Below are 26,860 nucleotides of genomic sequence, written 5' to 3'. Positions count from 1 at the left end.
GCTGGATCGATCCCCAGCTCCTGCAGAGGGTGTGTCAAAGCATCCTTGAGGAAGACACTAAACCCCGAACTGCTCCTGATGAGCAGGTTGGCACCTCGCATGGCAGCCTCCGCCATCAGCGTATGAATGTGTGTGTGAATGGGTGAATGTGAGGCGTCCATTGTAAAGTGCTATATAAACGCAGTCCATTTACCACTTACAAGTTGCAATCAAAATTACTCAACCCCCATTGCATATTAGGTTTATTGGCAAAATGTACAATTTTTCAGCTGTTTGCAATAAGCAAATTACACAATAACAGTTTAAATAGTTCAATAAAACTAATATTACAAGGGTTTTATCCAAATTCAACACAAATGTTACTTTTAATGACTACTGCAGTCTCAAAATTATTCAACCCCCTGAATAGAATCCCTCATAAGAGCACACATTTGCAAATCAGGTGTTGTCTCAAACACACCTGATTTGCCACTAATCAAGGGCTTCATTAGTTGCATCAGGTGTGCTTGAGATAGAACACATCAAATACCTGGACTGGCTAGGGGTTTGTTGACGGTGACGTTTGATTGCATGTTAGAAATATGGCAAAGTCACGAGAATTGTCCAAAAAGTTAAGAGAAGAGAAAAGGATACAAAAAGATAGCAAAGGTACTGACTGTTCCTAGAGATACAGTTGGAAGCATAGTTCGCGAGTTCAAAGTTAAAGGAACAGTGGTTACACTTCCTGGACATGGCAGAAAGAGGATGCTATCAATGGCTGCCACCAGATTCCTGAGGAGGCAGGTGGTCAAAAACCCTCGAGTGACTGCAAAAGACCTGCAGCAAGACTCGGTGGCAGCAAGCACTGAGGTTGAAGTTTGCACAGTAAGGCGCATACTAAACGCTGAAGGGCTCCATGCCTGAACTCCAAGACGTATACCACTACTGACCCAAAAGCACAAGAAAAGCCGGCTCCAATATGCTCAAAACCATATAAATAAGCCAAAGAGGTTTTGGGATTCTGTTCTGTGGAGCGATGAAACAAAACTGGAACTTTTCAGGCCTATGGATCAGCAGTATGTCTGGAGGAGGGAGAATGAAGCATACGCTGAAAAGAACACCCTGCCTACAGTGAAGCATGGCAGTGGCTCGGTGATGCTCTGGGGCTGCTTTGCTTCCTCTGGCACTGGAAACCTGCAGCGTGTGGAGGGCAAGATGGATTCAATCAAGTATCAGGAAATCCTAGGAGAAAACATCATGCCGTCTGTGAGGAAGCTGAAGCTTGGGTGTCACTGGACCTTCCAACAGGACAATGATTCCAAGCATACCTCAAAGTTCACCAAGGCTTGGTTTCAGAAGAAGTCCTGGAGGATTCTAGAGTGGCCGTCACAGTCACCTGACTTGAACCCAATAGAACATTTCTGGTGGTATTTCAAGAAGGCGGTTTTGGCACGCAAACCCAAGAATATTAGTGAACTGGATGCCACTGCCCATGAGGAATGGGCTTAGATTCCTCAGGAACGTTGCCAGAAGCTGGTGTCTGGCTATGCATCACGTTTGCAGCAGGTCATAACAGCAAAAGGGTACTCTACTAAGTTTGTACTAAAGATGCTTGTTATGAAGGGGTTGAATAATTTTGAGACTGCAGTAGTCATTAAAAGTGGCATTTTGTGTTGAATTTGGAGAAACCGCTTGTAATATTAGTTGTGTTGAGCTATTTAAATTGTTCTGGTTTGATTTGTTTATTGCAAACAGCTGAGAGTTTGTAAATTTTGCCAGTAAACCTGATTTTCAGGGGGGGCTGAATAATTTTAATTGCAACTGTATTTGGTCTGCTCTGTCATGTCCATCTACCTCAGGCATGTATGTAAGTAACCTGCTAACATCTATTTCAGCATCTCTGACATATTCTCTGCACCATTGCGCCTTATTGCCTCTTATTTCGCCTGTACAAGTCAATCCTTGTGTATATATCTGAAGATTGTTGTGTTGAAGTGTTGTTATTCTATGTTAAGTACACTGAGAGAGCCACGAAACCGGAGTCACAGTCCATGTACGTGCAAACCTACACGGCCAATAAACATGAATCTGATTCTGATTTTCAAAAACAAAAACAGACCAAAGTCTCCTCATAAAAACTCTGGCCTTACTTTGATTTTATGTACACTATATATATTTAAAGGGAATAGCAGCTTCACTTCTACTAAATAGAGAAGGAATCTACTAGCAGTCTCTGCTATCCACCTCCTCCTCATGAAAACCAGCTTTCATCACTCTCTTTGTGCTCTCCCCCTTGGATGTTTATCTCTACATCTTACACCCAAATGCACATTTTTTTCTTTTTGGGAACTTGTCTCTCTGTCACTCTCCTTTTTATCTCCATCTCTAAGCAAGATAGCAAGTGAGCAGCCAACCCAGGAGCCTGCTCTGTGGGAGGTCAAAGGTCAAGACTCGTTCCCAGGCAGTCAGCCTTTAGTCTGTCGAACCAATCACTAGTGAGTGGGGGGCTGGCTGAAGGGTGGGAGTGTGTGTTTGTGAGTCTGGTTTTAAAGAGGGGGTGGTGCCATTGATGCGGCGATGAGCTGGAAGGGGGGTGGTGGTAGTATATGCCGGAGGGAAATGACAGCTGAGCCATTTCAAAGTGCTGCACACTGCAAGGCGTTGAGACACGGATGACACGGTGTGAAAGGCGATCGGGAATGTTGTAATTTGTGAGCACAGCGGGGTGGCATCTGTCAGTAAGCATCTGAAATCATTTCGGGGGGAGGGGGGAGGCAAGACAGGGCAGTTGTTTCTTCCTACTGGCTGAACAGCACATAAAATGGGATTGGAGAGGGGTTAAAGACGGTATTAATATGTCAAAAAGTAGGAACAGGGATGGGAGAGTGGAAGAAAGCTAGCGTAAGGTGTAAAAGAAGTGAAGGGGGGGAAGAGAGAGGAGCAGCAGGAGAGAAAAAGGGAGGAAAGAGAGGAATGTGGAACGAGGAGATAATAATATGGAGGAGGGGGGTGAGGAGGAGAGAGGATGAGGGGAATCCATGAGGTGGAGGATAGGCATGGGTAGTATGAGGGGAAAGGAGAAGCCTTCTCCAACCCTAACCTGAACCAACAATGTAATCCTCAGGGATCAGAGACAGGATTTCCAGCCCCGGCGACCAGCACCGGAACTGTCTGCCTAACTGCATGTACATGAGCATGCAGGAGATTGTGTGTGTGCATGTGTGTGTGTGGTACCTTGCAGCCCAAGTGATAGGGATTCGGTGAGCGGCGTAAATGTTGAACGACAGTATGTTAGTGACCAGGCCGGCTTCTTGGATCGGCGCAGTGCAGGAATGGCTCTGCGGCATGGTGTGGAAGTTAGCATTGAAAGTGCTACAGTACAGCTCCACGAGATCCAAAATGGCTGCTGTCAGCTTCTCCACAACTTTCTCTGTATAATAAGCAACAACAATGACTTTTAAAAGTCTACAGTTGAGGAGGTGTGTTGAGATTCATTGAATTCTTGGTGCCAAAGAGGAAAGATGCATTGATTTTTTTTCCCTTTTGAAAAAAAAGAAAGAAGTACAGCCTGTCCACATTTTTTCTAAATCCCTTTTCTTAGTCCACACAATATTCTTTTTATGAAAGTAGATCGTTTGAGGAGACAGGGGAGTAAGAAGGAGTGGGTGCAAAAAACAAAGGACAAAGACGAGAGTTAATAACGGCTCCAAACAAAGCTCATAAAACACTAAGCCTCAAGTCAAGCATATTTTTTCATTTTCTTCTCCACTAATTCCACCTTCATCCAATTGTTTCCTACCCTTACAAAGAGAAGCAGAATTTTGATTTTTTGGGGGGGGATCCCCCCCCCTTTTCTCCCCAATTGTACTTGGCCAATTACCCCACTCTTCCGAGCCGTCCCGGTCGCTGCTCCACCCACCTCTGCCGATCCGGGGAGGGCAGCAGACTACCGCATGCCTCCTCCGATACATGTGGAGTTGCCAGCCACTTCTTTTCACCTGACAGTGAGGAGTTTCACCAGGGGGCGTAGCGCGTGGGAGGATCACGCTACTCCACGTTATTATGAATCCCATGGCACTTCTAGGCAAGATACGCCCCACGTAGCATCCAGGCGCTAGGATTCTGGGAAGACCCGCCCATACTCTGCACCTGATTAGCTAACCTTAACCCTAGCCCCGCCCTAACCCTAACCAACCCAACCAACGGAGGCAACGAGTACTAGCCAATCCTACTGCTTGATTGCTACATGGGGCGTGTCTTGCCTTGAAGTGCCATGGGATTCATAATAACGTCGCTATTCTCCCCAGTTCCCCCTACCCCCCGAACAGGCGCCCCGACCGACCAGAGGAGGCGCTAGTGCAGCGCCCAGGACACATACCCACATCCGGCTTCCCACCCCGCAGACACGGCCAATTGGTGTCTGCAGGGATGCCCGACCAAGCTGGAGGCAACACGGGGATTTGAACCGGCGATCCCCGTGTTGGTAGGCAACGGAATAGACCACCACGCCACCCGGACGCCCCCAAACGAATCACTTCTTGTACAGATTTCAACAGCGCCGAGCCCGTGACCTTTCCTGCTTGAGCAAGTGGAACGTAAACACAACAAGCACATTCAAGAGACTACAGCTGGCTGAATGTTAACACACACCCTCCAACCAAACTCCCCGTGTTTATACTATGAATGCGTGTGTTTGTGTGTGTGTGCATGAGCACATGCGGAAGAGGGGGTGTGTATACAAGTGTGACACAAGACCACCGGAAAGCACTTTTCACAGTTTGTCTGATAAAGTACACCAATTCAAACTGAATTAGAAATGTAACTGCTGTTGTGCTATTCGGGGTAAGAGTGTGACATGTATGAAAGTGCGGGGCAAATATAGAAGATATGTACAGGGGTTGTGCTTCCTTAGCCATTGCTTTAACTTGCATATGTGTGTGTGTGTGTGTGTGTGTGTGTGTGTGTGTGTGTGTGTGTGTACACTTACACACTCAGCGGGAGCGAAGCTAAATCCAATCTCCCCGTGAAAAATCGAAGTAATCAACTCACAACAGGGGGGAACCTATGAAAACCTTGATCTATGGTTTATTTTTTTTATCGGAGGAGTGACCTTAAATATTGGTCAACACACTCGGTGAACTGAAGAAATGCTATGTTGTTTTCCCCCTTTCCCAGTTTGCTTTGCAGTGCATGTGAAACCAGTACATACCTCTGTTCTTTCTGACAGACAGTATGGAGGCGTCCTGAGGGAAACAGAAAGAGAGAGAAGAAAGACACCCTGAGAAGATGGCACTACACAACATTACTTTTGCTCACATATTAACACACCTTAGCATGGCCAAGGCTCGGCGTTTTCGGTTTTTACCGATTTTCACCGAAGAACACCCAGATTTTTCACCCGGATTTTACGTTCCCACGGATCCAAAAGTTGTTCCTGTTCGTGCGAGGTTATGTAGCAGTGTCCTCTTGTGGTGAAATTCGGCACGCTGGATGGCTTGGAAAAAGAAAAACCGAAGCTACCATCACCCAGCACCCACTTCGCTGGCTCGGTCACGTCACCTGGACGTCAAAGGAGCGCTTACCACGTAATGTGCTGCATGGCCAAGGCTCCAGCGTTTTTGGTTTTTATTTTTCAAAGCCATCCAGCGTGCCGAATTTCGTCAAAAGAGGACACTGTTACATGACCTCACACGAACAGGAACAACTTTAGGATCCGTGGAAACGTAAAATCCGGGTGAAAATCAGTTTAGAAAAACGCTGAGCCTTGTGTATGGCCGGCTACGTCTTGGCCGCCGCTTGGCAGGGGGCCAGAAAAATGGTACAAAGACCAACTGAAGACCATCATAGAACAAGTGCGGCCTGAGCCTGAGCCAGCTGGAGGACACCGCCGCCGATTGCTCCATCTGGCGGCAGCTCTGTCATCAAGGGGTGCAAAAACTCAAGGAGGACCGAGGTGATCGACGGACCAGGAGACATCTAGAGAGAATAGAAGCCAGTACCACACCTACACCCCCAGTTAGTGCTCTCACCTGTTCTGTCTGTGGCAGATAGTGTGGATCGCGGATTGGGTCTTACAGCCACAAGAAGACTCACAAGTAGCAGAGGCAGGATTGTCATCGTCGGACACGACAGACAACCTTAAGCGAGTAAGCAAGCAAACTCAAGATGTATATGCACAATTTCGACTAGGCTGTAGATGATTTCATTTTTTTTTTGTTTTTTGTGCCTCAGGTGGTCTGTAAACAAACTATGAAAGAAAACCCCCAGATAACGTGTGGGCAATGTCTGTAATTATCCACCGCTGCCCAGGAAAAGGAAGGAATCTGCGAGCAAAGAGTCAAATGAAGTCACAATGAAACAACTTTTTTTTGGACAGAGAAAGAACCTAACATGATCTAGAAACCGAGGTATGAACCAAAACCATGACTTGGCTTTGGATTTAACTCAGATTGCCCGAATCACTCAAGTAATGCAGCATCTAGTCAGAGCCCATTTTTTATCGTTAAGTTTGATTTCATTAACATCTATAACTGACCTTTCACCCTAAGAGGAAACAATACCCTCAACAAAACGCCAAGATGTCTTCCGCTTACGGTGTGGGAAGACGGCGGCACGAATTCATGTTTGCGGCGGCCTCACCCAGTACCGTCCATGCAGTGTCTTTGTCCATGTCTAAGTTTGTGTGTTCATTTGATGGGTGGGAGAGTTGGCACTGGATCAGCTGGGAGAGCTTGGTCTGCTTCATCCTGTGGGCCCAGGGACCACGGCCCTGCCCAGGGCTGTGCCCGAACAGGAAACACTGAGGGCGGTCTGACAGGACACGGAAGCGGGGCAGGCTAAGCTAACTGCTAGCCCATGCAGACCAACAGTTCCGACAGTCATCCTGGCGTTCACGCTCTTGGACAGTGATTTTTTTGTGTGTGGATAATACTAATAATAATAATAAATCTATCTCATATAGCGCTTTTATATATAGGATATGTTGGATATATGTGTTCTTGTAGGTTTTTTTGTAGTTTGGATATATGTGTTCTTGTAGTTTGGATATGTGTTTTTGTCTTTGTGATGCACTGCTGTGGGCTGGGGGAAACGATATTTCATGTCATTTCATGTGCGCAGATGCATGGGATGAAATGACAAATAAATATTCCTGATTCCTGGTGTCAAAAATACACAGCTGTTCAAGGAAAAGGTTGACTTTCTACTAATTTTGTGATGCTGATCGTTTGTTCACCTTTAGGACCTTGGGCTGTAGACGACAGGGGCATGGTGGGAGCTGGTTAAGTGCAGTGGTCACTTCAGGCGTCTCCACTGCAGCCAATGAACTACACAATGCCTTGACAGACTGAACAAGTCGCTCCACATGTAGTGGCAACTCCACCTGTTGAGGATGTGAGGATGTGACAGGCGGTATCGGGCCATGAACACACACACATTACATATACATACATAGTACATACATAAATACACACACACATATACATACATAAACACACACACATATATATACATTGATATATATTATATATAGTTGGGCTGTCACGATATCAGATTTTCACTGCATGATTATCGTGGCCAAAATAATTTATGCTAACAATATTATTGCGCTATCTATAGAAAATGAAGGAAAAAAAATTGCAGAGTCAAATTCATCTGTAACTTCGTTTACTGTGCATTTTGTCTCTTTTTTGGCAAATAAATTACACTCAGTATACGAGTGTAGGAAGGTGGAGAGAGAGTCTGTATCCATAACTACAAAAGCGGACAAAACGAACAATTACACATAATGGATAGTGAAAAGGCAACCAGATGAACTGATAAACAAAAGATCCACGAGGCCTAACTTCTGCCATCAATACAATGTCAGCTGAAACAAAACCGCCTGTGGGGGGCAGGGGACAGAGTTTGTGTGTGAGACCACAGGCTGATCACTAACCACTCTGATATACTGTGATTTCATGTCCACTGACCATGTCCTTACATCATTTTTTCCGCTTTCTATTTTTTCATGACATGATTTTGTGCGCTTTACTAGCCACACACTGTGGTAGTAGCTAGCTAGCTAGTTACTGCGTCACTTTAGGTGTGTGTGGGGGAGGGATGGGGGATGGGGGACGGAAAGAAATGGAAATGATTCAAGAAGCGCAGGATTTTTTTTAACACCATATTATCATATGTGTATTATTAACACTATATCAATATTTCATGACACCCCAAATATATATATATACTGCTCCTTACATATATATATATATATATATATATATATATATATATATATTCTCAATCAGACACTTATTTCCTTTGAACATAAGATTACATATGCTTGCTTGCCTGTTTTTTTTGTATCACAGAAAGTTGACTCAGTTCATCTGGACACAACGTTTCCTCTGCGAATTCACCCCCAGCCTTTTGGGATAACGTTGTGCGGACAGACGCATCAAAAAGCGGAATTCTTTGGAAGACATGGGTCCTGTCACGTCTGTGCATTCACAGAGGAAACGTTGTGTCCAGATGAACTGATTCAACTTCCTGTGATTCACTTACCTGGAGTACTGAGCACGCATAAAGACAGTTTTTTTTTTTGCACGGTACCTCTGACAGAAGGAAGGATTCAGCTTCATTGTGAAAGGTGTCCAGCAGTAGTGTCAGCGCCTCCCTATCAAAATACACGAATTCATTCATGAAGATGAGCAAAAAAAAAAAAAAAAAAAAATTGAAACAAAACATTGCCTTAAAACTAAAAACAAATTACAAAGATCAGAGACAAAACTGCTGACTATCTTGCAAACATATGCAAGAAAGGCGAGTCAGAGCTTGGACTACAGACACTTCTATAAATAACTGATGGATCTGACAAAGATTTTTGCATGCGAAACAAATTAGTTGGCCTTATCGCGTTAACATTTCAAAGCAGTAGAGTATACTAAATCTAAAATATACCAAATCTATATGAAAGGTACGTCTAAAATAAGGTGTTGAGTCAGTATCGCTCACCTTGTTACAGTCTGTTTGATGGGGCGCTCCTGGAGCAGAATACAGTGGTTCATGGTTGATGGGGTCTCATCGTCCTCTTCCTGTCAGTAGAAGAGGTCAAAGGTCAAACGAAGATACGATGAAGACGCTGACCTGCTGGCAAGTTAGTAAGAATAAAAGCTCTCTACAAAGATACAGTGCTGTGAAACTGCATTTGCCCCTCCCTGATTTCCTGTATTTTTCCATATTTGTCACATTTAATTGTTTCAGATCTTCATACAAAATGTAATATAAGACAAAGAGAACCCGCGTAAACACAAAATTCTATTAGTAAATGATAATTTTACTTATTTTCTTTTCTTTTCCCCTCCTTTTTTTCCTTCTCCCCAATTGTACTTGGCCAATTACCCCACTCTTCCGAGCTGTCCCGGTCACTGCTCCACCCACTCTGCCGATCCGGGGAGCGCTGCAGACTACCACATGCCTCCTCCAATACATGTAGAGCCACCAGCTGCTTCTTTTCACCTGGCAGTGAGGAGTTTTGCCAGGGGGACATAGCGCGTGGGAGGATCACACTATTCCGCCCAGTTCCCCCTCCCCCCCGCGAACAGGCGCCCCAACTGCCCAGAGGAGGCGCTAGTGCAGCGACCAGGACACATACCCACATCCGGCTTCCCACCTGCAGACACGGCCAATTGTGTCTGTAGGGACAGAAGTAACACGAGGATTCAAACCTACGGTCCCCGTGTTGGTAGGCAATGGAGTAGACCACTATGCTACCTGGACATAATTTTATTTATTCAAGGGAGAAAAAAAAATTATCCAACACGAGCTGACCCTGTGTGAAAAAGTAATTGCTCCCTTAGTTACTCAATCAACCAATTACCAAATTTATTTAATCATGGGTTTCAGTGACAGCAGACACTGCCAGCCCTGTTGAATCTAAACTTGACTTATATAAAACTTTACCATCAATGTGAAGTAGGCTGCAAGGTCTCAACAAGCTATGGCAACGCTATGCCGCCAAAGAAGTTGCCGAGCTATCTCAGTCTGGAAAGGGTTACAAAGCCATTTCTAAGGCTCTGGGATTCCTCCAGGAGCACAGCGATGACTCATCCAGGAGGTTACAAAAAAAAAAAAGTTCAGGACAAAGTCTAAAGAAACGCAGGCCTCTCTAGCCTCAGCTGAGGTCATTGTTCATGACTCAACAACAAGAAAGAGCCTGGGCAAAAATGGAATTCATGGAAGTATTGCAAGGTACAAACCACTGCTGACAAAGAGAAACGTCAGCGCTCATCTCACATTTGCAAAAAAGCACATTGATGACCCCCCCCCCCAAGCCTTTTGGGATAATCTTCTGTGGACAGATGAGTCAAAAAGTGGAATTCTTTGGCAGACATGGGTCCAGTTATGTCTGGCATAAAGCAAACGCAGCATTTCACAATAAGAACATCACACCACCAGTCAAACATGGCGGTAGTAGCGCGATGGTGTGGGGATGCTTTGCTGCCTCAGGGCCTGGAAGGCTTGCCATCATTGAAGGACCCATGGATTCTGCGGCGCTCTACCAGAAGATTCTGAAGGAGAATGTCCAGTCATCAGGCCGTGATTTGAAGCTGAAGCGTACTTGGGTTACGCAGCAGGACAATGATGCAAAACACGAGTAAGTCCACCCCAGAATTGCTCAAAAGAAACAAGGTTTTGGAGTAGCCTAGTCCAAGTTCTGACTTGAACCCCATCAAGATGCTGCGGCAGGACCTTAAAGAAACAGCTCATGCTCGAAAACCCTTCAATGTCACTGAATAACAGCAATTCTGAAAGAAGAGTGGGCCAGAATTCCTCCACAGCCATGTGAAAGACTGATCTCCAATTACAGGAAGCATTTGGTTGCGTCTGTTGCTGCTAAATGTGGCACAACCAGTTATTAAGTTCGGGTGGGCAATTACTTTTTCACATGGGAACTTTTTGGATAACTTTCTTCCTTCGGTAAATGAAATGATAATTCAAAAAATGTGTGTACTCGGGTTCCCCTCGTCTTATATTACATTTTGTATGAAGATCCGAAACCATCCGGTGGGACAAATGTGGGAAAACAGAGGGTATTAGGAAGGGGGCAAATACTTTTTCACGGCACTGTATATCGTGGTCCCCTTCAACTGTTTCCTAAGTTCATATCAAAACCGGAGACTGATTTTGCAAATGTGCGCTGCAGATGCAACTGGTGAATGTGTGTGTCTGTGCTCATGTTTTAGTAAATCAAGAGCACATGGGGTGCTCATGTCACCGTTATGTTTTCACAAAACATACTGCTACAATAAATGATCAAAACCAAGCTAATAATAAAATATGACTGTCTCTGAAATGTTCTCAGTCAATCATAATTAATCGGTTATTGACCGGTAACTGATAAGCTTATAAACTGACTATCAACCAATGGATGCAAGTCCATGACCCAATAAAATGCCAATTAAAGTAGTGTTTTCTATTTTAGTTAGAAAGACTTTATGAAAGCATGCATCATTAACATACAATAGGACATCAGGCTCCCCATTGTGCAAACTGCACACAAGTTTTAGCAAACAATTTGTTACACAAAAAAAAGGCCGCAACTGAGGAAACTTTAAACAGGCTAACGTTTGGTATCAACTGGTGGGCTAGCTACATACATTACACATCTTACAAATTATCGTCCAGATGGCCAAAATGGTGCCAAACTTAACCCTGCTTTGCTCAGTTCGTTTTCAGCCACTGAAAATGGCAGCTCCGAGAACGGCTGCCACATGCAAAGAGAAAACTTTAAGTATCTCACTAACCCAACGATAAGAGATACAAAACAAAAGAAAAAAAAAGTGCCTACATGGCTTCTGAAGTTGGATGAGTTTTTTCCTCTGCTGGGAGCTTAATTATTCCAAATATAATAATGGCCTGGGCTGGGCCAGTTGAGGTGCGGGAATGGTCTGTGGTTTTGGGGGCACGTGTAGCAGGCTGATGGGTGTGCATACAGGGTGCGTTTCATGGGGTTGGGGGGCAGCGGTTGCAGGTCGTTTGGTCAAGCTATGGCCCCATGATCAGTGGGCAGACACGCCGACAGGGCTGCACACCCTGGGGCCGGGGTGGTGGGGTTCTCGTGTCTGCCTGCATGCCGTGGGGGGGGGGGGTCATGCCAGGGTCAGTGGGATGTGCCATCTGGTCATGGGTGCCGGGGGGGAACTTGATCCTCACTGGGTGCAACTGGGTGGTGATCGCACTCCGGGGCGGGTTGTCATTCTGGTCCACCTGGGTGTGGTCTCCATGCTGCTCTCGGCATATAGGGTGATCCTCGCTTGGGGGCAGGTGGTGGGTGGGGCGGACGTAGGCCATATGCTCTGGTGCCTCGTAGGTGATGGTAGGATGATGAGTGCCCCCGGCTGGTCGTTGTAGGTGGGTTGCTCTCCAGTACTGGGGATGAGCCATGGGCTGGTCCCGGGGGGGTCTGCTTGGCTGCTCTCCGGCAAGGATCACTCCTGCATTAGTCTTGCTCTGCCTCTCCCTTCTCTCCCAGTTCTGGAATGCATACGCAGGACATACACCAAATGGACACACCTAGGGTTTGTGGGACAGGTGAGGTGCGAGCCATTTAGGTAGAAGCAAGGCAGGCGAATGAGATATTTCCCATGATGCTCCTATGATGCGGGGGGCAATGGGGGGACTGCATGTCTGGCTGTCCACGGAGGCTGGCAGGGCCCTGCCTGGGGCTGCATCCAAGGAGGAAACACAGACGGCAGACTGACAGGATGCGGAAGTGGGGCAGGCTAAGCCAACTGCTAGCCCATGCGGACCGGCAGTTCCGAGAACACCGAGGGCGGTCTGAAGGCGGCCTCGCCTTGCATTGACTTTGTTCTGGTGTCATCGTGTGGAGTGCGGGGAGGTGTGTCGAAGGTGTCTGGCTGGGAGAGCTGGCGCTGGATCGGCTGGGGGAGCCTGGTCTGCTGCGTCCGGTGGGCCCAGGGACCACGGCCCTGCTTGGAGCTGCACTCAAGGAGGAAACACCGTGGGCGGTCTGGCAGAACACAGAAGCGGAGCAGGCTAAGCTAACTGCTAGCCCATGCAGACGAAAACATTTACTCCGTGCAGGTGGATGGAATAAATGTTTCTGATTCCTATGCACATACACACTGCTAGCATCTGCCTCACACACTCCCTGGAACACTCTGTGGACTACATCCTTCTTCTTAGTCCTTCGTCCCCCTTTTCTCTTCTTTAATTTTTTTTCTCGTCTTCTCCTTTATCACTTTAACGGCTATCCTAAACTGACAGATAAGATCGACTTAATTAGGATTTGTCGAACACATGTCAGCATCTGTTTCTATGGCTACGTCTTATCAGATACATGTTGCCATTTTTCGTTTCCATGTTTCACTTGTGGTGATGGTCCCCCTCTTCGAGAAACAATGCTGATTGGTCGTTTAGCTGATCAAACATGCTGCAGAGGGGGACTGGTGGCGGCCCACTTAAAGAAGCGATGCTGACTGGTTGTTTAGCTGATCAAACATGCTGCAGAGGGGGACCGGTGGCAGCTATAAATGTATAACAAAAACCTTGTACTCTTGTCATCCTGCAAATTGTCCAAAAGATGGCATTACTATAAGCGGTTCTTGATCATTAATGAACGCTGCCTTTGCAGTTGGAGAGTCTGAACTCCATTTGCAGATTAACTAACGTGTCTAGGGCACGTTGGCGTACAACTTCCCCGTGTTGTATGCCAAGCCTGCCGACAGCAAAAGTTAAAAAAAAAAACCCAAATAAATAAGGTTATATTTCATTCAAGCTGTTTAAAACTGGCATGCTTTTGAGATAAGAGAAAAAGATGGCGAGGATCATGATTTTGATGTGGGGATAGCGGAGGATTAGACTAGTGGGCGAGGTCTGTGTAATTTTTTTTTCCAAATGGATTACAAATGCTCTTAGAGATGAGGATGAGAGGAGTTAGTGACCTCAACACCTAAATACTTGGCCGATATCGGCCTCTCTAGTGGGAGAGGGTTGGTGGAGAGACAGCTGCTGAATGACGGAGGGAAAATGATTTGCCTTCCTGAGGATTTAAGTTGTGCTATGAAAAACTACCAGACTTGTCAAGGATGTTTAGCATGTTTAGCAAAACAACCTCCCCTCTTTTCATTCATTTGAAATCTTCAGACAGAGAGGTTTGATAGCTTCTGTGAACAACAGAGGCAATTATTGGCAGCCCTTCTTTTTGCCTCACTCTTCCAAGCCATCCCGGTCGCTGCTCCACCTCCTCTGCCGATCCGGGGAGGGCTGTGGACTACCACGTGCCTCCTCCGATACGTGTGGAGTCGCCAGCCGCTTCTTTTCACCTGACAGTGAGGAGTTTCGCCAGGGGGACATAGTGCATGGGAGGATCACGCTATTCTCCCCAGTTTCCCCTACCCCCCCGAACAGGCGCCCCCAGCCAACCAGAGGAGATGCTAGTGCAGCGACCAGGACATGTACCCTCATTTGGCTTCCCCACCTGCAGACACAGCCAACTGTGTGCACAGGGACGCCCGACCAAGCCGGAGGTAACAGGGAGACTCGATCTGGCGATCCCCGTGTTGGTAGGTGACGGAATAAACCGCCACGCTACCCGGATGCCCCCCTTTTTGCCCATCCTCATGTGATCAGACTGCATAGGATTGTTGCAAACAGATACTATCAGTGCGGAGTAAAATAACCACGCAACGTTTCACTTCACAACTGTAAAATTCCCCTAGGGTGAACAAATAAGTACCTAGGGTGAACGACTAAGTACCCCCACACAGTTTGGTCAAAAGTCCCTTTGTCAAAGGGTGAAACAGCTGTCTCAGAACCAGCGGTGTAGACAACATGAGACAATCTTCTCAAGTCTGACCAAGCACGATTAAGATGAATAAAAGTCATCAGATGGGGGGGGGGGGGGGTGACCACCACTAGTATGGAAGCTGCTGTATATTCAGACGAGAGCTTTAAGTCACCAATCTGAAACTGGGATGTAAAAGACACAATCAAGAAGCTCCTTGTATTTCAGAGCAGCAACGCACACAGCAGCTCACAACAACATTTCAGCAGAACAGCTGCCAGACAGACACTCGTCTCACAGACATATCACACACGGGTTGAAGTAGGGGGGCAATGGCAGAGGGGACTTTTTCAATAATTCCGTGCAACAATGTGCTGCAATAAAAATAAAAAGTCCCTGCACATACATTTGTTTGCACCATTTCGGTCATCAAGAGCTTCAGTAGACAACGCAGTAATTTTTTTTTGTATGTTTTTTTTTCCTATTACTTGTCAGACTTGTCCTCCACTACACCTGCTAAAAGTTTGGATAAATGTGCAGATATTTTCTTTACACTATCTAATAGTATATATATATATATATATATATATATATATATATATATATATATATATATATATATATATATACGATTTAATAGTTCTAAAACAGTTTGGGCCACATAATTTCTCTCATTGCAATTACTATGTATGATAATTATTTGACATTATGTGGAATTTTGCTTAGGTTTAATGCAGGGAAGAGTAAAATGCTCTACCAACGGTGTTCACTTTGTTTATTACTGTACAAAGCTGAAGAACACTGTTTAAAGCTCCTGTTGACACTTCTGTGATTCATCTGTATCTCCTCCTCCTCCTCCTCATGAGAGTTTATCTCTGTAATCATATGGGATGAAGTCATCTCATTGGTTTTAGGAACTACAAGCTTACCAGCCCTTTTTTAAATTTTTTTTTTTACCAAATTCATAAATGTTGTGAGCAGGCTTCATAACCCCTGGTGCATCTTAGTCATTGGAAGGTCAGTGGAAGTTCAGTTAGTGTCTGTGCTCTGACCGTGCGAGCCAGCTCCGTGTTGATGGACGACCTCTTGGTGAGAAAGAGACGGATGTCCCAGTCAAACTTCAGACACTGCTGGACATATTCCAGACCTGCCAACGTCTGACAACTGACCCCGAGACAAAGAGAAACAGCAGGGAGAGGGAGACAGACAGACAGACAGACAGACAGACAGACAGACAGACAGACAGACAGACAGACAGACAGACAGACAGACAGACAGACAGACAGACAGAGAAGAGAGTCGAGTCAAGTCAAGTCAATTTTATTTGTATAGCCCAGTATCACAAATTACAAAGAGCGAGAGAGAGAGAGGCAGACAGACAGGCAGACAGACAGAAAGACAGAGAGAAGAGAGATGAGAGAGACCGACAGACAGAGAGAAGAGAGACAGACAGACAGAGAGAAGAGAGAAGAGACAGACAGAGAGAAGAGAGAAGAGACAGACAGACAGACAGACAGACAGACAGACAGACAGAGACAGACAGAGAGATGAGAGAGACAGACAGAGAGAAGAGAGACAGACACACAGACAGAGAGAAGAGACAGACAGACAGACAGACAGACAGACAGACAGACAGACAGACAGACAGAGAAAGACAGACAGCCAGAGAGAAGAGAGACAGACAGAGAGAAGAGAGAGACAGACAGAGAGAAGAGACAGACAGACAGACAGACAGACAGAGATAAGAGAAATGAGAGAGACAGACAGAGAGAAGAGACAGACAGACAGACAGACGGACAGACAGAGAGAAGAGAGAAGAGACAGACAGACAGACAGACAGACAGACAGACAGACAGACAGACAGACAGACAGAGATAAGAGAGACGAGACAGACAGACAGAGAGAAGAGGCAGGCAGGCAGGCAGGCAGAGAGACGGGAGAAGGGACAGACAGACAGAGAGAAGAGAGAAGAGACAGAGAGACAGACAGAGAGAAGAGACAGACAGACAGACAGACAGACAGACAGACAGACAGACAGGCAGGCAGGCAGGCAGGCAGGCAGACAGACAGACAGACGAGAGAAAAGACAGACAGACAGAGAGAAGAGACAGACAGACAGACAGAGAGAGGTTAATCACAACAGTAGAGTAGCAGCATAAGACATGAATGCAAATGACATGAAAATGTTAAAGGGAAGCAGGAAGGGTGAGGGAAGGGTGAGGGTGAACATTTGAATCAGATGAAACTCAGCATACGCAGGTACCAACGGTGAACACACGCTTCATTTCAAATACTAAAACACTCCAATCAACCAACAACCAACTACTGCACTCACTATACACACACACACACACACACACACACACACACACACACACACACACACACACACACACCATGGTACACAACACGAACAGTCATGACACGGCACCGTGTACCAGATGACACACAGGCCGGCACCGGCCTTAGTAACACATACAGTATGGCTGTACTGGGTCGGGAGGCGAGGACTCCAGTAAGAGGGTATTATGTACAGAGGGGGATGAGAAAGAGAAAGAGAAAGAGTGAGAGAGAGAGAGAGAGAGAGAGAGAGAGAGAGAGAGAGAGAGAGAGAGAGAGAGAGAGAGAGAGAGAGAGAGAGAGAGAGAGAGAGAGAGAGAGAGAGACAGATAGAGAGAAGTCTATTTCCCTTTTTATGGCCACAGGTTATCTGGCTGAAACACCCTTCCTCCGACCGCCACAGGAAGGATGCACGTACACACACACATGCACACACGCACACACACACACACTCAGCTAATCAAGTCTAGAAATAAAAACTCAAGTGGAAAAAAAAAACAAACAAACCACACATACACCTCCTCTTCTATACATACACAAACCGAAACGAGACACCGGTTCAGCTGCGACAAGCTCCGCCGGAGACGAACCGCGAAGGAGAAAAGGAACAAGACCGCGCGCGGTGTCCACGCGTCTGCGCAGCGAGACGGGAAGGAGGCCGGTGCAAAGTGCATGGTTTCGGGGCGGGAAACCCGCTGTGGCTTGTTCAGAACCACAGACACGAGGACCGCCGGTTAAGAAACAGCCGCAGCGTAAGTGCTTACTGTTACCACGGGGCCGTGTGGGATTCTGCACTGCAAACCACACTGGCCCTGTCCAAACCATTACCCCCCCCCCCCCACCCCCCGTCTCAGTACAAATATCTGCCCGGCTGGCTTCAGAGCAGCACCACGGTGTCTCGCTACAGCTGACTGCTGTAGAAGAAGCAGCAGAGAATCCCTTCTGTTTAGTCACGTGAACATTTTGCGTCCCCATACGGGGACTAGTCTGTGGTGGTCTGGCACGGAGTCGACACCGCCCACCGCCCACAGCAAATATGGCAAATCCAGGCTGCGGGATACTGTGGTGATAGGACCCCCCCCCTTTTCTTTTGCTCCCTAATTGTACTTGGCCAGTTACCCTATTTTCTAAGCCATCCCGGTCGCTGCTCCACCCCACTCTGCCGATCCGGGGAGGGCTGCATACTACCCCGTGCCTCCTCCGATACATGTGGAGTCGCCAGCCGCTTCTTTTCACCTGACAGTGAGGAGTTTCGCCAGGGGGGCGTAGCGCGTGGGAGGATCACGCTATTCCCCCCCAGTTCCCCCCCCCCGAACAGGTGCCCCGACTGACCAGAGGAGGCGCTAGTGCAGCAACCAGGATACATACCCCACATCCACATCCCACCCAGAGACAGACATAGCCAATTGTGTCTGTAGGGACGCCTGACCATGCCAGAGGTAACACGGGGATTCGAACCGGCGATCCCCGTGTTGGTAGGCAACGGAATAGACCGCCACGCCACCCGGACGCCCATCCAGGCTGCAGCATACTGTGAAGACAGGACTCGTTTTAACAGTGGCAAAGAAAGACAGTGGGCCGAGGGCAAAACAGGAGGGGGACAAATTGGGAGCCAACAACCCGAACCAGAGAGCGGGGAAAGCAGAGGAGTCCTTACTTGTTGAGGAATTCTGTCTGTCCACAGACTTTGAGTAGGTAGTCATCCACGTCGATGCAGTCCAGGTCATCCTGGGTGTAACATAACGTCTGGTAGATCAGCAGATCAACCGTGGAGGAACCTGACAGAGACAGATTAGCAAGAGAGAAAGTGTGTTAAGTGTGTGTGTGTGTGTGTGTATCATCTAGCCTCTTATCCCTCAGGAGAAAATAAGGACTCGCTGGGGGAGATTTTGTTTATAGATTGAGAGGAAGTGATAAGAGCGTAATCTTTCGAGATGGAGTATCTGCCACTGTAAATATTTGTGTTACTGTGTGAGGGCTGTGCGGGTCGCAAAGGAGCGCCCCTCGCTCAAAAACGAGACATTTCACCGCAAACCCAAACTGACAGGATGAGCATACTGACCGAGCGCAACGCCATTAAGACTCTCGAGTGTCGTTCTTTATGTGCATTTGTGTGTTTGTGTGACTCTCAACGTGTGTGGTACCATCAGTGGTGCAGATTTATAAGCAATGTACCGGCCGATGTGTTGTTTTTTTTTTTTGTGTGTGTTTTTTGTTACTTGTGCCTTACCATCACAGGTGAAGGTGATGGGCTCCCTCAGTTGCTCGCTGATAACAGAGACCTTCACACTGACCCCCAGGCCTTGGTGCAGCTCCTCGTGACCCACAGACGGAGACCACACAAAGCCAGCGTTTTTCAAACGCTCGCTGCAGGGGTAGGCTGACCGCAAACTGAGTACACACAACCAACAAAACAAAAAGCCTTCACACCGGGGGCCAATACATCAGGGGCCAATACATCAGAATAAAATCACACAATTTGTGGTGTATGTATGTGTACTTTATGCATGTGTTAGAATTCTTACAAGCTTTTGTTCTTCTTACTTTTCTATCTCTCTTTTTTTTCGGACCCCCCCCCCCTTCTCCCCCCAGTTGTATCCAGCCAATTACCCCACTCTTCCGAGACGTCCCGGTCACTGCTCCACCCCCCTCTGCCGATCGAGGGAGGGCTGCACACTACCACGTGCCCCCTTCGATACACGTCGAGTCACCAGCCGCTTCTTTTCACCTGACAGTGAGGAGTTTCTCCAGGGGGATGTAGTACGTGGGAGGATCACACTATCCCCCCCCCCCCGAACAGGCGCCCTGACTGACCAGAGGAGGCGCTAGTGCAGCGACTAGAACACATACCCGCATACCCGGATTCCCACCCACAGACACGGCCAATTGTGTTTGTAGGGACGCCCGACCAAGCCGGAGGTAACATGAGGATTCGAACCGGCGATCCCCGTGTTGGTAGGCAATGGAATAGATCGCTACACCACCCGGACGCCCCTACAAATTTCCTGTGTGTGTGTGTGTGTGTGTGTGTGTGTGTGTGTGTGTGTGTCCTGTGAGGCACTGTTGTTCGTTTTTTTATTCAGCAATTCTGCACAATTTCAACACAGCTTCTGAGGTTCACAGCAGACCGCTCAGTATTTTAGCTCAGTATTTTAGCAATGGCGTGCTAGCCACACAACATACAGAGATAATGGCGAAAATCACATCTTTAAAAATAAGCTTTCACTGCTGAAACGCCATTAGGCTGGTTTGTAAGTGCAGGATGGGACAGCGAGGAGCTGCCCCACGCTGTGCACATACCTGCAGGAAAAGCTCCGCGAATTCTTCCGGCAAATTCTTTGCGCACACGCTTGCTCGCGCACTCGATAATGTGTGACGTGACTGGACTACCAGAGGCCATGTGGTCGGCTGTGTTTCCTTGTAGGGAAGCGTCCCCACTACAGCTTCCAGTTTACTGACGTTGTTTACGCCTCCGTGCTAAACACCCTGAGCTAAACAAACAACACGAAGGAGCTACAGCAAGATTACAAACGCTCGTATTTGCGTAGTTTTCAGCCGTGGCTTAGCTTTGCTCCTCCGGGAAGGACACTGCTGCCCTGCTTAGTGTGTGAATGAATGTTGGCAAAACCACTTCTTTCCATCCTTCCTAGTTATTTGTTGGCACCTTCATCCAGCTCTCTTGAACCTAAAACCCTTAAGTCTAAGCTTTAACCAATACAGAGGAACTGAATATTAAAAACTTTTTTTGGGGAGGGGGGTTCCCCCCCCTCTTTTTCTCCCAAGTTGCAGCCGGCCAATTACCCCACTCTTCCGAGCCATCCCGGTCGCTCTTCCTGCTCCACCCCCTCTGCCGATCCGGGGAGGGCTGCAGACTACCACATGCCTCCTCCGATACATGTGGAGTCGCCAGCCGCTTCTTTTCACCTAACAGTGAGGAGTTTCGCCAGGGTGATGTAGCCCATGGGAGGCTCACGCTATTCCCCCCATACAGGTGCCACGGCCGACCAGAGGAGGCGCTAGTGCAGCGACCAGGACACATCCCCCCACACCCGGCTTCCCACCCGCAGGCACGGCCAATTGTGTCTGTAGGGACGCCCGACCACGCCGGAGGTAACACGGGGATTCGAACCGGCGATCCCCGTGTTGGTAGGCAACGGAATAGACCGCCACGCCACCCAGACGCCCCTATACTAAAAACCTTTTAACAGCGATTTTATTATCTACCAGTGTTTAACCTTGAATTAACAGATTAGAAAACAACGACCCCCTCCCCCAAAAAACATCTTCTGTTTTGGGTTGTCATGGCGATGACATTAAGACCATGTGTGGTACGTACACATCCAGCATGTGACAAAAAGCGGCGACCTCCTCGTCTCGCTCCTCAGACACCTGGAAGAGCTCATAGCAAAAGCCATTCATCCTGGAGCCCAGGGACACCTGTCAATCACACACAGACGACGGGGGAAATAACGGGTTAGAGCGCCACGTGTCAAATGACAGAGGGGGTCTTGACAGACAGCGAGGATACGCTTCAGCTTTAAGACCCTCAATCAAAAGACAGTTTCGTTATAAATCTTTCAAAAGTGATACCTGCTGTTGTTGGGCTGTGTTACAGGATTCTTTTATAATCAGGTTTTAACTCACTGCTTTTTATTAAGAATGCAAAAAAAAAAACAACTACAGAATTCAACATAAAGCAATGAAAAAGAAACCGTACTTAATCCTTATGTCTACATCTGCTAAGATCCTTACTGAACTCAGCTGACAGAATAGTTCATGTTTTACATACACTACCGTTCAAAAGTTTGGGATCACCCAAACAATTTTGTGTTTTCCATGAAAAGTCACACTTATTCACCACCATATGTTGTGAAATGAATAGAAAATAGAGTCAAGACATTGACAAGGTTAGAAATAATGATTTGTATTTGAAATAAGATTTTTTTTACATCAAACTTTGCTTTCGTCAAAGAATCCTCCATTTGCAGCAATTACAGCATTGCAGACCTTTGACATTCTAGCTGTTAATTTGTTGAGGTAATCTGGAGAAATTGCACCCCACGCTTCCAGAAGCAGCTCCCACAAGTTGGATTGCTTGGATGGGCACTTCTTTGAGCAGATTGAGTTTCTGGAGCATCACATTTGTGGGGTCAATTAAACGCTCAAAATGGCCAGAAAAAGAGAACTTTCATCTGAAACTCGACAGTCTATTCTTGTTCTTAGAAATGAAGGCTATTCCATGCGAGAAATTGCTAAGAAATTGAAGATTTCCTACACCGGTGTGTACTACTCCCTTCAGAGGACAGGACAAACAGGCTCTAACCAGAGTAGAAAAAGAAGTGGGAGGCCGCGTTGCACAACTGAGCAAGAAGATAAGTACATTAGAGTCTCTAGTTTGAGAAACAGACGCCTCACAGGTCCCCAACTGGCATCTTCATTAAATAGTACCTGTTAGAGCCTGTTTGTGCTGTCCTCTGAAGGGAGTAGTACACACCGGTGTAGGAAATCTTCAATTTCTTAGCAATTTCTCGCATGGAATAGCCTTCATTTCTAAGAACAAGAATAGACTGTCAAGTTTCAGATGAAAGTTCTCTTTTTCTGGCCATTTTGAGCGTTTAATTGACCCCACAAATGTGATGCTCCAGAAACTCAATCTGCTCAAAGAAGTGCCCATCCAACCAATCCAACTTGTGGGAGCTGCTTCTGGAAGCGTGGGGTGCAATTTCTCCAGATTACCTCAACAAATTAACAGCTAGAATGCCAAAGGTCTGCAATGCTGTAATTGCTGCAAATGGAGGATTCTTTGACGAAAGCAAAGTTTGATGTAAAAAAAATCTTATTTCAAATACAAATCATTATTTCTAACCTTGTCAATGTCTTGACTCTATTTTCTATTCATTTCACAACATATGGTGGTGAATAAGTGTGACTTTTCATGGAAAACACGAAATTGTTTGGGTGATCCCAAACTTTTGAACGGTAGTGTATATAAGTCATGGAGAGGTGCTCATCCAGGAGCGAGTGAGGAGTCTATAACTAGATTTACAGCAGACCACGTCCATCGGATGGTGATCGGTGGTCTGAACACATACTATCAGTGCGTAAGGGCGGCACGGTGGCCCAGCAGTTAGCGCTGCCGCCTCACAGCAAGAAGGTCCGGGGGTTCGAACCCCGGGATTGTCCAACCTTGGGGGGTCATCCCAGGTCGGCCTCTGTGTGGAGTTTGCATGTTCTCCCCGTGTCTGCGGTGGGTTTTCTCCGGGCGCTCCGGTTTCCCCACCATCAAACCAGCCGCCCCACCCCCCAAAACAAGACACGCATGTTAGGGTTAATACTCCTGTCTGCGCCGCTGATCAGGGAAGACAAACTGGAGTTAGTCCCCGGGTGCTGCACGGCGGCCCCTAGCTACATAGCTAGGATGGGTTAAATGCAGAGAAAGAATTGCCCCACGGGGATTAATAAAAGTAGTTTAAAAAAAATTGCGGTAACACTTCTATGAAGCTTGCATCTATAACGCCCTATAAGCATCTATAATGCCTTATAAGTGTAGAAAAAAAGTCATTCTAAGATTCATTATAACCATGTAAACACCCTCACAACGCCTCATAACCACCTTTATGATACGCTGTGTCAATTTAAAATGGATTTATGCATTATAAATATGTCATCATTAGCCTGTTTATCTGTCAAATGTCATAATGCATCATCATATAGCCAACTTGTTTTGCTGACGTTTTGTAGAGATGCATAATGAGACTTCAGCGCTATTTAACAGTCTTCAGCCATAGCCGTTAGTCATTGTAATACACATTATAGGAAAGTATGGGCGTTATAGATGCAATAGATGCTTATAGGGCGTTATAGATGCTTATAGGGCGTTATAGAGCATTATAGATGCTTATAAGGTGTTATAGATGCAAGCTTCATAGAAAGTGTTACCAAAATTGCTAAGCAAATACATCAGATTGGGTAAAAATTCAGTAATGTTCAGTAGTCCTGTTGTTGGCCACAGTACTTAAAAGCTGAAATCTGCGATTTCACAAACAAGTCCGTCTGAAATGCGATGACAAACTGGGTGACTCTGCTGAACAGGCACTCGCCATTACAGCGTTCAGATGTAGTTCAACGCCCGAGGCGACGGGGGGAAGACTTGTTGAGGCTGATTTTCTCTGACCGCACGCACAAAGCGTAGCATCGTTTCTCTGCCATCAGCTCAGCAGCAAAACCCGTTCCCACCTTTGAAACATGACTCAGACCAAAGCTGACGCAGGCCGTCTAGGGTACTACAAACTTCACCAAACCATATAGAAAAACGTCTCTACATAATATAGACTGCCTGCTCAACACAAACATGGCCACATCAGCATCGTTTCAGTCTTTCTTCCTGCCGGGGTTGTGTGTCCGTCATGCACGTGTTTGCCGCTGCACCAGCGTTCATGCGAGCCGAGCCAAAATACCCCACAGCTGTATACAGAAACTGGAGCGTTTCCAGCTGTGGTAAAGATGCCAGTTGGTGTTATGTAACCTGACTCCGTGGTCCAGATGGATAAAATCACTACTTATTAAGAGCCGAGATTTCCACATTAACCACTAACAACTTACAATTGATACAAACAATTGACTGTTTATATACTGAATTGAAATGAGTTGACAGAGAAGAAGCACGTAGGTCACAGAAAATAAATCGGATTAATCTGACCATGTGCGATAACTGAATGGAAGCGAAGGGAGGATCTGATGAACAGAGTGTACAAGCGAAGTCCACGAAGAAATAATTTAACACCACTGAGATGTAAGGAATGTAACAGCTGCCTGACGACTCTAAGCGCAACAAATTATGCCAGTCTCATGTTTGAGATAAATGGACATATAATTGTAATGACAAATATAAATGGGTTACTTATGATGTAGGATATATCCATCCATCCATCCATTATCTGAACCTCTTATCCTGCTCTCAGGGATGCTGGAGCCCATCCCAGCAGTCATTGGGCGGCAGGCGGGGAGACGCCCTGGACAGACCGCCAGGCCATCACAGGGCCGATACACACACACACACACATTCATTCATACTTAGGGACAATTTAGTACGGCCGATTCACCTGACCTACGTGTCTTTGGACTGTGGGGGGAAACCGGAACGCCCAGAGGAAACCCATGCAGACACGGGGAGAACATGCAAACTTCACACAGAGGATGACCCGGGATGACCCACCAAGGTTGGACTACCCCGGGGCTCGAACCCAGGACCTTCTCGCTGTGAGGCGACCGCGCTAACCACTGCGCCACCGTGCCGCCGATGTTGGCTATACGATCGACCAAATTTTGCTCTCTGGTACTGGCAGTCGGAAGTTCTTACCGGGTCTGCAGACACTCGCCGCTGGTTCTTGTTGCTTTTAGGAACAGCTATGTACGTCCTGGGTGGCACCTGAGGAGGGAGGGTCTTACTCCGAGCCACAGGCTTCCCCGGCTGGTCCCCGTTGGCTCTCCTGCCCCGGGGAATCGGCGTGTCCTCGTTGAGCTTGGAGAGCGAGTCGTTGAGGTTGTCGTAATTCAAGTCACCGGAAGTCACTTTAGGCTGATCCGCCTCTGGGGTGAACAGATTGACATCCCTGGACACTGATGAACCACGAGATGGTAGGAAGGGGTTTTCTGGACCGCAGGGGGCAGGAATGGGATTCCGTGGAGGAATTGCAGGGGGACAGTCATCGGGAAGAGGGAGAAAGCCTTTTGAAAGAGACCCTAACTGTGAACCGAGTGAGTTACCATAGCTGGAACCATAGTATTCCCCGGGCTTACAGACCTCTGGACTATCCAGGATATACAAAGGCTCTTTAAAATATCCTCCCCGAGGAGGGGTTGCCCTGGCAGGAGTCAACTGTGGAGACTGGGACCCCCCTGGCTGATTCAGGGAGGGATCAGAGCCGGAAAGCCCCCGCAGCAGATTCCCTGCCGGGGGTCCTGGGACTGGACGGCTGGGGGTGGGCCGAGGTCGCTCTATGGAAGTCGCAGTAGACACGGGAGCCGTTTTGGAACCGCTGTTGTTGGCGGTGAGATGTGGACCAGCCTGGTTGCCGCTCGTGCTTCCCTTGTCCTGTCTGAGTCGGGAGAGGGCGTCATACTCCATTTGCAGAGCCTCGGCCAGGACCAGCTCCCTCTGACTGAGGCCCAGGGCTTCCAGACAACCCCAGCCCGCCTCACCGCTCTCCTTCTGGGTCTGAGCTGCCGACATGATGCCTCCTCAAGACAAGAGAGGTGGGGGGGGGGGGGCTGAGGGATGGAAGAATTGGGGGGGGTTACCCCAGAGAGAGCTGCTGTGCACACATCGATATCTGGAATATACAGAGTCTGTGGATGGAGCAGAATAGGAAGAGGGAGAGAGGGAGGAAAAAAAGCAATCAAAAGATAATTCATCTCTCAATTCATAAAACCATGTCCACCATGCCATGCCCGCATCCACCATTAAACGATTTCAGCAACTTTCATCACAAATAAATAAACAAAAACATGGAGAGACACATTAAAAAGCACTGGGACAACCATGTTTTTTTTTTTACAGACACTGTGTTAACACCAAGATGCCATGTTTTCTAACGTGGAAGTTGAGAATTGTCACCAGGGAGTTTAATTAAGTCCCACCGAAACACATTCATTGTGTCAGTGTCCTTTCGTTTTTCTTTCCACAGTTCACACATCCGAGATTCAGCGACAACTCAAATCAAGTGTCCCTATAATTTTACTTTGTTTATG

The 26,860-nt window shown here is 47.1% G+C and overlaps 1 protein-coding gene across 1 annotated transcript in view; it reads right to left on the bottom strand.

Annotated features, from left to right (window-relative positions):
* pik3c2b (phosphatidylinositol-4-phosphate 3-kinase, catalytic subunit type 2 beta) overlaps nt 1-26,342 on the bottom strand; it is a 61,099-nt gene extending 34,757 nt beyond the window's left edge. The window contains exons 1-10 of the mRNA XM_056273235.1: nt 25,470-26,342; nt 21,447-21,547; nt 19,341-19,501; nt 18,768-18,888; nt 15,823-15,934; nt 8,977-9,056; nt 8,575-8,638; nt 7,214-7,360; nt 5,189-5,222; nt 3,214-3,409 (exon numbers count right to left, since the gene is read on the bottom strand). Of these exons, the coding sequence (XP_056129210.1) occupies nt 3,214-3,409; nt 5,189-5,222; nt 7,214-7,360; nt 8,575-8,638; nt 8,977-9,056; nt 15,823-15,934; nt 18,768-18,888; nt 19,341-19,501; nt 21,447-21,547; nt 25,470-26,342 (1,889 nt within the window). The remainder of the gene's footprint in view (nt 1-3,213; nt 3,410-5,188; nt 5,223-7,213; nt 7,361-8,574; nt 8,639-8,976; nt 9,057-15,822; nt 15,935-18,767; nt 18,889-19,340; nt 19,502-21,446; nt 21,548-25,469) is intronic.
* Nucleotides 26,343-26,860: the final 518 nt, after the last annotated feature.

This window comes from Lampris incognitus, chromosome 2, assembly GCF_029633865.1.
Source record: "Lampris incognitus isolate fLamInc1 chromosome 2, fLamInc1.hap2, whole genome shotgun sequence".
Lineage (NCBI taxonomy): Eukaryota > Metazoa > Chordata > Actinopteri > Lampriformes > Lampridae > Lampris > Lampris incognitus.
The sequence above is the reverse complement of the archived record's forward strand: the minus strand, read 5'-3'. Positions and strand labels throughout refer to the sequence as shown.